This window comes from Musca vetustissima, unplaced genomic scaffold (assembly GCF_032173495.1).
Source record: "Musca vetustissima isolate MV318-11 ecotype Yass unplaced genomic scaffold, APGP_CSIRO_Mvet_v1 utg124507, whole genome shotgun sequence".
In the NCBI taxonomy this organism is placed as follows: domain Eukaryota; kingdom Metazoa; phylum Arthropoda; class Insecta; order Diptera; family Muscidae; genus Musca; species Musca vetustissima.
Window position 1 is genome coordinate 1 of NW_026881450.1, and position 16,205 is coordinate 16,205.

General features: G+C 36.5%; 1 protein-coding gene across 1 annotated transcript in view; it reads left to right on the forward strand.

The window, feature by feature from the left end:
• Positions 1-518: 518 nt before the first annotated feature.
• The window catches only part of LOC133327366 (uncharacterized), a gene marked incomplete at both ends in the record, with an annotated part of 33,658 nt that continues 17,971 nt past the window's right edge, over positions 519-16,205 (forward strand). The window contains 4 exon segments of the mRNA XM_061535926.1: positions 519-1,624; positions 7,340-7,613; positions 7,762-8,094; positions 13,405-14,147. Coding sequence (XP_061391910.1) covers positions 519-1,624; positions 7,340-7,613; positions 7,762-8,094; positions 13,405-14,147 — 2,456 coding nt within the window.

The window sequence follows — 16,205 nt, forward strand, 5'->3', positions numbered from 1 at the left end:
ATTTAATTTTATTTCTAGATTTGCGTAATTATAGGCTAAAAATAAAATTATTTTTAAATTATCAACTTCTGGATATTAATTACTGAATTCTACAATATTTTCATATTTATATTTTAAGAATTTTTTGAATAAAAATATATAAAAAAAAAATATATTAAATTTTTATAAAATTTCCAACAAACGTTAAATGTATAATTATGTGTATAAAAATATATACAAATGAATGAGAACGAAATACTACTTGTGAATCCCTCAAAATCCCCATGGAACCATAATAATCCCAGAAAAATCCCCATAAATTACTTGTCTTACAAAACAAAAAATGCCTATCAACTTTGTTGTGAAGAAGAAAGAGAGGATGTATGCCGCAACTTTGATACCTTGAACCCATCCAATGTAAAACAAAACCAAATCCTTGTGATGAAAAATTGCCCCAACTTAACAGAAAATCAACGATTTGTCGATAATCTACAAAAACCAATTTTTGTGTCACATCTCTTCCTACCACCTCATTACAGCCACTTTGCGTGATGATCTGGCCTGGCGGCAACAAAGAAGTCTCAATGAACGCGATCTGTTAAGTGTCAGCAGTTCGTATGGCCCTGACTATCGTTTGACGAGCAGCAATCGTTTGTATTCGTCGGCAGATCGAGATCGTTACGAATTGCATCGTGAAAGACTGGAAAAATATCCTTTAACGCGCACGGCACGTTTAGACGTCCAACAACGGAACACATTTAATCGCACAAATCACGATCGGTCGTCGACAGCAGCGGCGGCGGCGGCCTCTTCGCTTTACGGTCCCTTGGGACCCAGTAGTAAAATACGAGATATCGGCTCAGACATACTGTATGGGGGAGTGAGCGCCAGGCGAGCACCACCCTTGGCTGCGGCGGCCCAACGTAGTAGCGCCGCCAGCAGCTATTTGCACAAACAACAACAACAACACCCACAAATTGTGATCGGCGATACGCCATTAAGCGCTAAGACATCGGCCACATCCTCAGCATCACTGTATGAACGTTATATGGGTAGTAGTAGTAGTGGAACCAGTGGTGTTGGCGGCACAGCCATGACATCTTCTTTAAGCACAACTGATGGGGCCACACGTAGTTTAAGTCGCGATCGTAGTCTAGTCGATAGCTATTGGGATGAATCTGCAGCTACGCCAAGCTCTGTATTGTCGTCGAATAAAGCTCAGGACTCCCGACGCTTTACAGAGCGTAGAATAAAGAAGACGGTACGCTTTGATTCGCATGACATTGACAATACGGCATCGGGCGCCGACACGGGACTGCATGTCGGCAGCACCACTTTGCCACCGGTGACCACAATACTACCCTCAACGGCGGTTGAGGTGGGTGCGGCCACCATTTTGACCAGTGCTAAATTGCACAATGCCCAACACTCCATGTCTTCTTCTGCTTCCTCTGCTACAAACACTGCCACAAATCTGCTAAACGATACAACAACAGCAGCATCAGCTTCCACAAATGCCAATCACTGGTCCCGCTGGGACAACGAGCGACAAGGTAGTCAGGATTCGGCCACAAAAGATTCGGGCATCGATACCAGCAGTACCTTTACCAGTAGTGAAGATTCGAATCGTGGTGATGGTCCTAAGGTAGCTACAAAAACCAAAAAACAAAAAACGAAATTGTAAAAAATGTGAAAAAAATGTTGCGAAATGTGAATGAGAATATCAGAGAAAACTGTGATTTTGTCTCCTCCTATCTTGTGGAAATGAATTGTGTTTTTTTTCTTTTTTAAAATTTTCTTTTTGTTGTAATCTATAACCTAGAGCAAAAAAAAACGACAACAAAAATACCCTATTTTGTGATAATGTCCAAATCTGAAGAATGGCTCATTTATATATTTTCTTGTATTATAATTTCCAATGACAAACAAGTCTTTATTATGAACAATTACGAATTTTATTTTTCTACCAAAAAAATTAATAAAACAAAAATTCATTATTTTTTATATAAATTATTTAATTTGTACATAAAATTCCCAAATACTTTCTTTCCGATTTCTAAGTTTTTATTTCCAACTATCTCTCTCCCACTATGTATAACTTACCACGTGAAACATATAACACAACATATCTCTACACATACAAATAAATCTATATTGAAATACTTACTATATATATATATATACAAACATATATAATTTATTACAAAACGTAAATGTAAGCTTTTATTGTTCTAGCTAATATCTGCATGTCTGTCCATATTTAGATAAATATTTGTCGTCCAGCACCTGTACCTCAATATATGCACCAGCACAATATTTTAAATATTCTATTAAATTTTATTTTTATTTCCAATTGGAAAATGGAATTAAGTTATTTTCAATCATATTTAAGACTCAACATCGATACGATTGGAGTCAGGCACTTCTAAAGCAAAACCAGAATTACAAAATATGCTCAAATACTGAAAATTAAATTTGAATATGGACTTGAGAAAACCGGAATTTCTATTGTACGAATAGTGCCCAATTTTCGCCAAGGGAATGACTAACGTCTTATGACTGAACTTTAGTCTCTGGCTATTAAGTTAGTTCGTTTTAGTTCAACTGTTCATTGGTACTTACTTAGCAGGATTGTGACAGAATTTTTGTTCCATAAGCCGATCATAGACCAGTAAGGAAAGTAGTAAAGCCGAACTGGGCCGACTATATGATACCCTTCACCACTTTGAGTATATTGTACATATGTATACCTACAATGCCAAAATTTGGTGGACTATTTACATTAAATCGGACGAAAATATACATGGGAGCTATATCTAAATCTGGACCGATTTTCAGGCAACTTAACACACATAATTCTAGACCTAATCTATTACGCTATGCCAAATTTCGTACAAATCGAAAGATATATAGGGTATTTGGTGGATCATTTACATTAAATCGGACGAAAATATATATGGGAGCTATATCTAAATCTGGACCGATTTTCAGGAAACTTAACACACATCATTCTAGACCTATTTCAGTACGCTGTGCCAAATTTCGTGCAAATTAAAAAATAAATAGGGACTTAAGTACACCATTTACATTAAATCGGACGAAAATATATATGGGAGCTATACCTAAATCTGAACCGATTTTCACGAAACTTAGCACACATAATTTTGGACCTAATTCAGTACTCTGTGCCAAAACTCGTGCAAATTGAAAAATATATAGGGACTTAAGTACACCATTTACCTTAAATCGGACGAAACTATATATGGGAGCTATATCTAAATCTGAACCGATTTTCTCGAAAATTGGCACACATCATTCTGGAACTAACTCAGTAGGCTATGCCAAATTTCGTGCAAATCCAAAAATATATAGGGCCTTAAGTACACCATTTACCTTAAATCGGACGAAACTATATATGGGAGCTATATCTAAATCTGAACCGATTTTCCCAATTTCAATCGGGTTCGTCCTTGGGCCAAATAAGTGAGCTGCGCCAAATTTCATCCAATTCGGATAATAAATGCGACCTGTACTTTGTTTACAATTTAACATGGACAGACAGACGGACGGACGGACCGACATGCATAAATGGACTCAGAAAGTGATTCTATGCATATTCTCAAAAGGAACCATGTGTCTATCTCGTTCCCTTTTGCCTGTTACAAACATATGCACAAAGACATAATACCCTGTACCACAGTGTGGTAAAGGGTATAAAAAGATTTCCAGTCGCGTCGGTCTTGTTCGCAGTTCATCATCATTTTGAAGGCCACGTTCCGATATATAGTCTTCCACTTGATCTTTTCATTGAATTCTCTGTTAGGAACCAGAGTTGGGCAAAGAAATTGAACTAGGCCATTAAGTTAGTTCGTTTTAGTACAATTGTTAATTGGTACTTACTTATCAATCTGGCTTGTGAGCGAATGTTTGTTCCATAAGCCGATTTTAAAGATGTTTTGCAGGAGCGTCGGTCTTGTGCACACCTCATCCAATTTGAATGACCATGTTCCGGGATGTTGTCTTCCCCTCAATCTTTGCATTGAATTCGTGGCCATCTCCTTCTGAGCTGGGGCATCCTCATCCATTCTCACAACATGACCTAGCCAACGTAGTCGATACGTCTGACTATGTCGCAGTCCGAGAATAGGTGGTACAGCTCATGATTCATTCGACGGTGATATTCACCGTTTAAGCAGATCAACCCAAAGATCTTCCGTTGGTAATTCCGTCAACGAATGGAAAGATCAAATGGAACTAGGTAAACGAGAGCAAAAGGAAGGATGGACGAAAGAACCACATCTACTTTTGATAGTTTCTTCTGTGGAATAGTTCCTTTGAACTTATTAATTCGGGATTGACACACCTCCAAAAATTTTTCTGAACTCAATCCCTTTCCATGAACATAAAAAATCCAGAATATGTATGGTATTGTTCAAGGTTCTCTCTTAGTAACTAGAGTTGAACTGTCTCGTTCCTGAAGCAATTTGTTCCCCAAAAGGAACTAGGTCATTACTTCATGACCTAGCTTGGTTCCTTAGTTCCATTGAGTTCAAGCGTTCTTTGGTACAAATCTATTAATTCGGTCAATAACAAGAAATTTAAAATTGAAACTAGGTGAACAAGAGCAAAAAAAATTATATGAACTTAGTTCTGATAGTTCTTTCTGCGGAATAGTTTCTTTAAACTAGTTCGCTCCGTAACGACACATCTCTATTAGCAACATAGGATGCACCCAATGTATTTTCATTAACTTGAAATAACCAGGATCTGTATTGTAGTGATCAATGTTCTCTAATGAATATGAGAAAGCCTGATTTTGTATTGTAGTGTCCAATGTTCGCCAAAGGTATAATTGACCCCTCCTGACTAGTTCAATGTTCGTTTATATATTTTCATGAATCTGAGAAAGTCTGAATTTGTATTGTAATGTCCAATATTCGCCAAAGGTATGATTAACCTCTCATGACAAAACTCTATTCTCTGTTAGGAACTAGAGTTGGGAAATCTTTCTTCGGAAGGAGTTTGCTCCCCAAAAGGAACTTAGCCATTGCTTAGTCCATAGTTCTCTTTGGGTTTTTTAGTTCCATCCATACGTCAGTTAATTCGGTTAATCAAAAGGATGTAAGTGAACGAGGACAAAAGGAATTCGATGAACGAATGAACCGGCGTTAGTACCGATAGTTCCTTGTAAGGAAGAAAGCCAGGGTTTGTATAGTAGTATAGGACGAATTCTTATGACTTGACTTTATTCTCTGTTAAAGGCTTAATGGCCACCATATGGTCACTCTATAAGAAACCCTAAAATTTGTTACGCAGTATCCAATGCTTCACTTATCGAAAAAAACTTTTTATACATAAAATGGTATAATGATTCGATTAGTAAGTTCGATTGAGAAGGCTTCAAGTACTCACAACTGAACACCCAATGCAGATTAAACAGAACTGTCATCACATGACCTATTTTTCAAAGAAACTTTCAGCCATTTGCTTCGAAGTGCTTGTCTAATGAAAAACATTTGTTGCATTTGACTCGTCTTCGATGATTCAAGATTTGTGATTCGAACTAGTTCATTGGAACTATTCGGAGTGTAAATGACTTGTAGGATATCTACACTCCTTTTTCGTCTCTATACCCAAAGCTTGTCCATATTGTCCTCCATTTTACTCCCTCGAGACGGTTTATAGGGCTAGTAGTAGATCTTGAGCATGACAAAATATCGCATATTTTAGTGACGACCAATATTTTCCACGAGGACTTCAATGTTCGTTGGCGACTAGAATTAGCAGTGTGTCCCCATTTAAATCGCAGCACATAAAGTTCGAACTAGTTAGTTCGGAAGCGGTTGGTGTGAGACTTACAGAACATACTCGGCTCACTCCGGAAAATGAACTAAGCCATTTAAAAAGGAACTAAGTACAAAATTAACTATTGAACTGACTTCAGTTAACTCGGTCAATGAACGGGGAGAACTAGATTGGATCAAAAGGAACTAGGTGATCGAAAGGAAAAAAGAATGACTGCAGGAAAAGGAACTAGATTAACCTAAGAACCACAACTAGTAAACAGTCTTGGACAATCTAGATCAAATCAGTGATCGAACGAACTTGATCATTTTTTTAAATAGGAACTAGGTCGTCCACCTGGTTCAAATGTATGGCACAATAAATAGATAGTCTATTCAGAGAACAACAGTGAATATTAAAAGCTGAACTATGTCGTTCACTCGTTCAGTGGACTGACTCGTTCAATTGAACTAGGTCGTTCACGAACGACACAAGACTACTAGTACCGATCGTTCCTTTTCCAAAATAGTTTAATTGAACTTGTTCATTACGAAACGATCCAACGCCAATTGATGTTGTCTGTTCTGTGGTTCGAAGGCAACTCACTTCAGTCACAGTTACTTTTTATCTCCACGCATGCATTCAAAAGTTCCCGCATCGAACACTTAAGAAATTTGTTCGACACTTGTGGGAAGTGAGAGAAATATTAAGGGTTTCCGAAAAAATTGTACTTTAAGTCAGTCTATGAAAATTTTAAATACATTTTTAAAATTCGAGATCCGATTTTTAACAATTTAAAATAATTTAATTCCATTCACCATTTTTGCATGATTATTTAAAATTTATTTTTTTTATATTTCATAATTTTTCACTGCTGCATTGCACATAATATTCATGGCTCATATATTGATATTTTTCAATTTAATGTCTTTTGCAAACAATAAAAAAAAGTTTCAACTACGTATGTGTTCTCTGCCAAAGATGTGCGTTTGTTTAACTGAATATTTCATAAAATTTATAAAAACAACAATTACAACTTTCTTGGTGTAAGCCTGGAAACAAAAAAACTTTACTCTAGATTAAGCTTTGTTTTCTATATACCCATCAACTGGAGAAAAAATTACAGATATAATGTTAATGAATCTACCAGCTATCTCTACCAAAACTAAGTTCAACTTGTGTATAAAAAAAATATTTTTTTTTATTTAATATTTTCATTTTGCAAGGATTTACTAACCCTGTGAAGACTACATTTTTTTGTGATTTAAATTATGTTATGGTTTTATTTTTAATTTTAAGAAAAAATAATAATAATAAAGCAACCAAAGTGTCTTTGTCAACAACATATTTATAATCAAAATTTATCATATTCCCCCTCCCCAAATATGTATTTTATAAAAAAAAAAACAAATTGCAAAAAAAAAAAATATGCACTTTTGCAATTTCATCTATGACCCCCCGAATTTCCCAAAAACCAAAATTCGATCCCATCATCGACCAACCAAAAATTCAAAAAAATACTTTCTGCACCTCCCACTCCTCGCCCCAAAACCGAATACACAACGAATATATATAGCAACCGGTGAATTGGCAAATATCGGCGGATAATGCTCGCATGATTGGTCATATGATATTAAGAAAATACTATGATGGCGAAGATATTTTAGGCTTAAAAGTTCTGGGTGGCCAACCTTTACCATATGCTAATAATAGTCAAGCCGTTGGCGTTGCTGGTGGTAATAATGGAGATGGTGTTGGCGGTGGTGCTGCTGCGGCTGTAAATTATGGTGCCATTGTGGAGAAAGTTAAACGTGGCTCGGTGGCCGATACTGAGGGTCATATACAACCAGGTAATGTCAACACAAACAACAACTGGCAAAGCAACAGCACAAGTCCTAAACGAAAAAAATGTTTTCTATTATTTTTTTTTGCTCATCCCTTCCCACCACATTCAATAAATGCTACCCCGACGTCATCTGCAACTTTCGCATGGCATAGGCGATGAAATTGTCAAATGGAATGGCCATATTTTACAAAATAAAACCGCCGACGAAGTCTATGATATTATTGATGAAAGCCGTTTGGATGCCCAAGTTGAATTGGTGGTCTCACGGCCCATTAATGCTTCCACATCGTCAGCGTCAACAACAGCGGCCGCCTCGGCCATCGGCGGCAATCTGTCCTCCAATTCAGTGCCAAATTCGATTAATGCAACGACGGTCTCGTCAACGGTTACGCCGTCAATACGTAAAGTACCAAGCAGTACCCTGGCTAGTTACATAGCCGGTAGTGCTGTGGTCAGCAGCGGCGGCCGTTATGTTCAACGAAAAGGTATTTAAATATATGTGTCTGTGTGTGATATAATAATGATAATGTGTGTATGTGTGTGTTTAAAAGAGTATGGGGGTTAAGAATGGCAAACGGGTTATGTATCGGAGGGAATGTCTTGAAAATTGCATTTAAAGAAAAAATTCAATATTTTATCTAAATTATATACACTTTATATAAAGTGCTATTCAAATTTCATCGTTTTTATCTATCTTGTGATTTTTTTTTTCTGAATCGTTTGTGAAATCCATGCTTTATCACCATAAATACGTGCTACACTAGAAAACATAATGCTACGAATGCCTACATGTATTATGTGCGTTTAACCCTGAAGTAATTAAAAACCAGTAAGGAAAGTAGTAGAGTCGGGCGGGGCTGACTATATGATACCCTTCACCACTTTGGGTATATTTAACAGATGAATCTTAACAGACGTCGCATTTTTGAAGGACCAGTAAAATGAAATTGGATCAATAAACATGTCATTCTGCAACCGATACTAAATTTTTCATTTGGTCAGATATAGAGTTACTTCTTACAATGGGACAAAATTATGTAAATCAATTTAAAGCATATATCAGTCGGATACCCGTTGATTATTTGGATACATATCTGATAAACATGAGGAGTTTGGTGCACCATTTACTTCAAATCGGACGAAAATATTTATAAAATCTATACCGAAATCTAAGCCGATTTCATCGAAACTTGTCACAGAATATCGGCCACATTTGGAGTTGTTGGTGCATCATTTAGTTAAAATCGGAAGAAAATATGGTAGCTCTATCCAATTTTGAACCGATTTCAATAAAACTTTCCACATGCTAGGTTATATTAACTATATAACATTGGGTCTCTGGTGCACATTTTACTTAAAATCTGACGAAACTATATATAGGAACTATATCTAAATCTGAACTAATTTCAACAAAACTTGCCACACGTTGTCTCATAATAACTTCTATAAGTTGTGCACAATTTTGTGCCAATCGGACCCACCTGGGGAATTCGGTACACCATTTATATTTAACTTATTGGTTACACTAAGTTCATTACGAAAGATATATAGGTTCTCTGGTGCACCTTTAGGAGCTATATCTAAATCTTAACCGATTTTCACGAAACATAACACACATCATTGTAGACTTTATTCAGTACGCTGTACAAAATTTCGTAGAAATCGAAATATATTTAGGGACTTTTGTACACCATTTTCCTTAAATCGGACGAAAATATATATGGGAGCTATATCTAAATCTAAACCGATTTTCAGGAAACTTAACACACATCGTTCTAGACCAAATTCATTATGCTGTGCCAAATTTCGTGCAAATCGAAATATATATAGGGACTCTGGTGCACCATTTACCTAAAATCGGACGAAAATATATATGGGAGCTATATCTAAATTGGAATCGTTTTTCACGAAACTTAACATACACCATTCTAGACCCTATTCAATTCGATATGCCAAATTTCGTGCAAATCAAATGCTATTTAGGGACTTTGGTACACCATATTCCTTAAATAGGACGAAAATATATATGGGATCTATATCTAAATCGGAACCGATTTTCACGAAACTTAACACACATCATTCTAGACTTGTTAAGTACGCTATACCAAATTTCGTGCAAATCGAAAGATATTTAGGGACTTTGGTGCACCATTTACCTTAAATCGGACGAAAATATATATGGGAGCTATATATAAATCTGACCCGATTTTCACGAAACTTAGCACACATCATTCTAGGCTCAATTTAGTACGCTGTGCCCAATTTCGTGCAAATCGAAATATATATAGGGACTCTGGTGCACCATTTACCTAAAATCGGACGAAAATATATATGGGAGCTATATATAAATCTGACCCGATTTTCACGAAACTTAGCACACATCATTCTAGGCTCAATTTAGTACGCTGTGCCCAATTTCGTGCAAATCGAAAGATATTTAGGGAAATTGGTGCACCATTTATCTTAAATCGGACGAATATATATATGGGAGCTTTATCTAAATCTGAACCGATTTTTCCCAATTTCAATAGGGTTCGTCCTTGGGCCAAATAAGTGACGTATGCCAAATTTCATCCAATTCGGATAATAAATGCGACCTGTACTTTGTTTACAATTTAACATGGACAGACAGACGGACGGACGGACATTCATAAATTGACTCAGAAAGTGATTCTATGCATATTCTCAAAAGGAACCACGTGTCTATCTCGTTTCCTTTTGTCTGTTACAAACATATGCACAAAGACATAATACCCTGTACCACAGTATGGTGAAGGGTATAAAAAATTAAATCGATTCGATTACTGACATCAAAATATCTTGAGATAATTTAAATTCCAATTGAACATTGATTTGTTCATTGAAACCTAATCCAGAAGCGGTTCGCTTTGCAAAAGGTTATATAGTTCCATTAAGTTCAATTACAAAATTGTGGGCAATTTTGTTCCTGCAGCGGTTCGCTTCGCAAAGGGTTCTATAGTTTCATTTACATCCTTTTATTTCAATCACTTTAATTATGTCAGTGAATGGGAATATCTCGATGAACGATTGGATCAAAATTAATTAAGTGAACGAGGCAAAAAAGGAAGGATTGAAGAAAAATGAATCAGACGAAGGAATGAACCGGGTCTAGTTCCAATAGTTCTTTTTGCTTGCAGAACAATTCAAAATTAATGGTTAAAATCGTTGTTCTAGAAGTTTGTCAACAGAAGGCCCAGTCTACAGTACAGCCAAGAGAAGAGGGCACATAAAAACGTTACTGTACTGATGAACTCATATATATCTGTTCAAAATATGTTGTCAGTATCATATGATACAGATTAATGAATATTTTCCGAGGGCTTTTGTTCCGGTTCCATTCATTTAGTTTTATAATTTTTTTGCTGAATACTTCATTTGAACTAGTTCATTTCGAAATGACTCAAATCTCTCGCTCCGCAAAATTAACGATATGATCAAGACAAAAAGAACCCTGAAAAATGATGCAAAATTAACGACTGGAGCAAAATTAGCGAGAGTAACGAAAGAACGGGCCCCAGGTACCGATCGCTCCTTTTGCTGAATACTTCATTTGACCTAGTTCGTTTCGAAACGACTCAAACCTCTCGCTTCGCAAAGGGAACTAGTACATTCATTTAGTTCAATCGTTCATTGCTAATTAGAGCAATGAATGGGAAGATCTAAATGAACGATTAAATCAAAAGGAACCCGATAAATGAGAGAAAAACTGGATCAAAATGAATTACTTTATTCATTAATTTAACCGTTCATTGGTAATTCGAGTTATAAATTTTCAAAAAAAAAAAAAAACTTTTTATAAATAGTTTCGCTTGTTCGTTTTTTTCGTTTTCGTTTTTTTCCTAAGATGGTTCACGGAACGGATCGATATTTCTCATTCCTTTTATAGAAAGGAACTAGTTCGCTTCATACAGTTGTGACCCCTTGCTAGTTCATTTGAATCTCTCTCTCCCTTTAAACGATCTTTTTATCACATATTTCAGAGAGTTCCGCATTGATTCGTTTGTGGGTAAAAAAGGGAAAACCACCACTGAAAAATTAACGAGAAAGAATAAAAACCAGTGAGAGGAGCAGTATAGTCGGACGGGGCCGACCATATGATACCCTACACAACTTCCACGAAAAACTAACTTTCTGTGGATCTATATTCTGAGCTTGGGCAATATTTCGCGATATTTGAACCATCTGGACCAACTAGAGGCAGACAATTATTACTAATGTTCAGTACAGCCCTTCTAATTACTTCCTTCCCTTGTGTTGTGATCTCCTTGTTCCTATTGGAGCCTATAGATGAAGTGGACCGAAAATTAAGTTTTCGGTCCACTTCATCACAATATAATTATCTGATAGTCAGGCGGATAGGCGTTATCCGTGACCATAACTGGAACTTCATGGAACATTTTAAAGCGATCAGCGCTATTTATCCGCCACAAAAGTCAGGGTCAATTTGATCCGCTAAATATTGACCTATCCATATCAATACAGGCATGCTTATTCTTTGGCCCGATCCCCTTGTCTATGTAAAAATTCACGATGTTTGGGTCATAATTGGGGCATCAAGAGCGACCAGAAAAAAAACGATAACAATTAAGTATTTGGTCCATTTCATCCCCTAGATATTAACCGATCTTTACCAAAAACAATAGGGGTCTTCATTGGCCAGAACCCATCCTACATGCAAAATTTCGTGAAGATTGGTCCATAACTGTGGCATGTACCGTGTTTACAAAATATAATGGACAGACGGACAGACACTCATGTCTAGATCGACTCAGCTAGTCGAGATATGACGATCGGTATACTTAAAGGGGCTGCACAAAGCTATAATACCCTGACAACATAGTTGTGTAGGGTATAAATATAGAATTAAAAGAACAAGAACAGAAAAAGGAACTAGATATACTGAAGAAAGTCTACTAACTAAGGAGCTGTACTTAATTCCGATAGTTTGTTTGGAATAGTTCCAATGAACGAGTTTGTTCCAGACAGTCGACTTCAATTCTATTTAAGTGATAGAAAAAGACTACAGAGTCGAGCTACTGTAGCCAAAGTGAACGTCGGATTCTGTATCCAAATATGTGATGAAAAATTATATTATGTTAATTTTAGACACCACAAAGTACTCTCTCCCTTCGGCCAGGGAAAAAATTTCTGCCTCGATTCCGGCCTGGTGTAAAAAACATTTTTCTTAATTATACCCTACACAATTATGTTGTCCAGCATTATATAAAAATATTATTCTCATTACCCAATGACATAAAAGTCGTTCCTACATTTTTTCACATATTCGAATAATGTTATCATCCAACTTATTTCATATAAATATTTAATCAAAAATATTTCATATATAGAAACTATGATAATTACTCAATTACTGGAAAAAGCAAGAATTCAGAATTAGGGGGACTTTTGGGGGAGATTTATGCCACTTTTTTATTGAAAAAAAGAAAAAATGGCAACAGCTGATGAAGAAAAAAATATTCGAACGAGATATATAAATGCCTCAAAACAAAATCTCAAATACTGGCACCTATTGAATATAATAAATATTCAGTTAGAGTACACAATACATACATAAATAGTAGTTATTTTTATTTTAGTACACATGTATTTAGTTTAGCTAATTTCAAAACAAAAATTAATATCCCACTTTATTTTATTCGTCTTTTTTCTTTTTGCCAAAATTCACCATTGTGCAACGTTGAAAACCAACCAAACTCCACATCATTACCTCACCATCTGCCACAACCACATCACCAACCAATCAAACCAACCAGCACCCTTAGTTGATGATATAGAAGTTCATCGTGATAAGCCGAGTGTACTTATAACCTCGCCTGGATCACCCGATTTTCATGCCAACAACAGTAGTGGCGGTAGTAGTAGTGGCGGCGGCGGCGTACTTAATCTAAGACATAGTGCGAATGTACGTTGCTACGAGACAGGCTCAACAACATCGGCAGCAGCAGCAGCAGCTCAACAACGTTTGGGACCAAAACACTTGTCGAGTGCCGCCAGCACTAGCAGCAATCAATCGGTCAGTAGTTGCAGCAGCGGTAGCAGTAGTCACACATCCCACACAGCACCACCGCATCGACCACCGACAGCACCACCTACGTCAGCATCATCGATTCAAGGCGGAGCAGCAACTACGACGGCGGGCCATCATCATCACCATCATTGCCATCAAATACCACCACCGTCATCGCATTCGCCGTATACATATGGCTCAGGTTTGGGACCACACAACCAACCACATCAACAACAGCAACAACTCCTCCTTTTACAACAACAGCAGCAGCAGCAGACGTTACCACACCATCTGCAACAGCAGCAGCTGCCGCCGCATCACGCCTCACTGGCAGGAGCTATGGTTGGACCCATACCCGCACACATTGAAGGTGAACTCCAGATGAAATTGGGCTACGATCAAACGTCATTACAGTTGATTGTAACGATTGTTTGTGCTAGCGGTTTGACGTTGCGTCAAACTGGTGCAGCCAGAAATCCTTATGCAAAAGTAAGTAATGTGAAATTTTGTTTGTTTTTCTCTCTTTCTCAGATCCCCTGACGTTCACAATTTGTCTATAGAACAAAAAATCATCAGGTCACCTTAAGATTAAGATTATGTGTATTTAATTTTTAGGTCCTTATAGGATCAAATTTTCTCTGTAGAAAAAAATTGTCCCCTGAAGATTGCAATTTTTCCTAAAGAAAAACTATTATCTAATCCCTGAACAAAAAATCGTCAGTTCACCTTAATCGTTCCCTTTCTATCCTTAGGATCGACTTTTCTAAAGAAAAAACATTATGAGATCCCAAAAGGATCTCCAGTTTTCTATAGAACAAAAAATTGTCAGGTCTCCCGAGGATCGCCTTTTTTGTATAGAATTAACGAAAGATGGTCCTCATCGTCAGGTCCCCACAAGTTCGCATTTTTTCTATAGAGCATCATCTTATTGTCCAATAAAACAAATCTCTGATTATCACTTTTTCCTGTAAAAAAATCGTCGTAAAAATGACACCGAAAGTTTCCTGATGATTTCTTTTCTATAGATAAAATCGCCAGATCCCCTGAAAATTACTTTATCTACAAAAAAAATTACCACATCCTTATGAAAGTACTTTATCTACAGAAAAAAAGTTGTCAGGTCCCATAAGGATTACCTTTTTTCTATAGAAAAAAATCGACGAAAGGTCCCCAGAGGGTTGCCTTTCTTCCTATAGAAAAAAAATCGTCGTAAGGTCCCCAGAGGATTGCCTTTTTTCTACAGAAAAAATCGTCTTAAGGTCCCTTAGGGTTGCCATTCTTCCTATAGAAAAAATCGTCGTCAGGTCCCCTTAGGATTCCCTTTTTTCCATAGAAAATAATCGCCGTAAGGTACCCTTATGATTCCCTTTTTTCCATAGAAAACAATCGCCGTAAGATCCCCTGAGGATTGCATTTTTTCTATAGAAAAAAATCGTCGTAAGGTCCCCTGAGGATTGCCTTTTTCGTCAAGTCCTCTGAGGATTATTTTTGTATTCATTCGTATTCATCAGGTCCCTGAGATGTATCTTTTTTCTATAGAAAAAAAACGTCGTAAGGTCCCCTGTGGATTGCTTTTTTTCTATAGAAAAAAATTCGTCAGATCCTCTAAGGATTATATTTTTATTATTTTTTCTATAGAAAAAAATTGTCAGGACTTCTGAATTTGTCAGGTTTACAGACACTTTTTTTATAAAAAAGATCCCTTGAGGATTACCCTTTTTCACAGTCATGCTCCCTAAAGATCGCCTTTTTATATAAAAACCAAATCATCAGGTCTCCTGCGAACTACTTTTCCTACAGAAAAAATCAGGCCCCTGAGAATTACCGATTACTATAGAAAAAATCGACGGTAAGTCTGTAGGGTATTGCCTTTTTGTCCTATAGAAAAATATCGTCATCAAGTCTCCTGATTATCTTCGTCAGGTAATCCTCATGTCCCCTTAGGATTACGTCTACGATTCGTCTTCTGATGATCAGTTTAGACATTCTTTTTTTTTCCAAAAAAAAAATCTCCTGAGGATCTCCACTTTTCCTATAAAACAAAAAGGGTCCCCTTTTTTGTATAGGAATGACAAAACGGTGGTTCCCATTGTCTGGTCCCTGGAAAAAAACGTTGTCAGGTTCCCTACGGATTACCGTCGTCAGGTCCCCTGAAGATATTTTGTTTTTTTTTTTTTGAAATATATCTTCGAATGATTATCTTGTTTCTTTAGAGCAAAATTAGGGCAGGTCCCCTGAAGATTATCTTTTTTATAGAAAAAAATCAGGTCAGGCATTTTTAGAATTTATTTTTTCTATAGGAAACAAATTGTCAGGTCTTAGAAGTCAAGTCTTCTGAGAATTATATTTTTCATAGAAAAAGGTCATGTCGAGACGATTTTTTTCTATAAAAAATCAGTCAGATTCTCCTAGATTTTTTTTATAAAAAATTGTCATGTCTGGGAAGGACTTTTTTCTATAGAATAAAAATCCTCAAGATTAAATTTTTTTACAGAAAATAATTCGCCAGATGTAATGATGAGAACTGTTTTTTTTTATAAAAAAAAT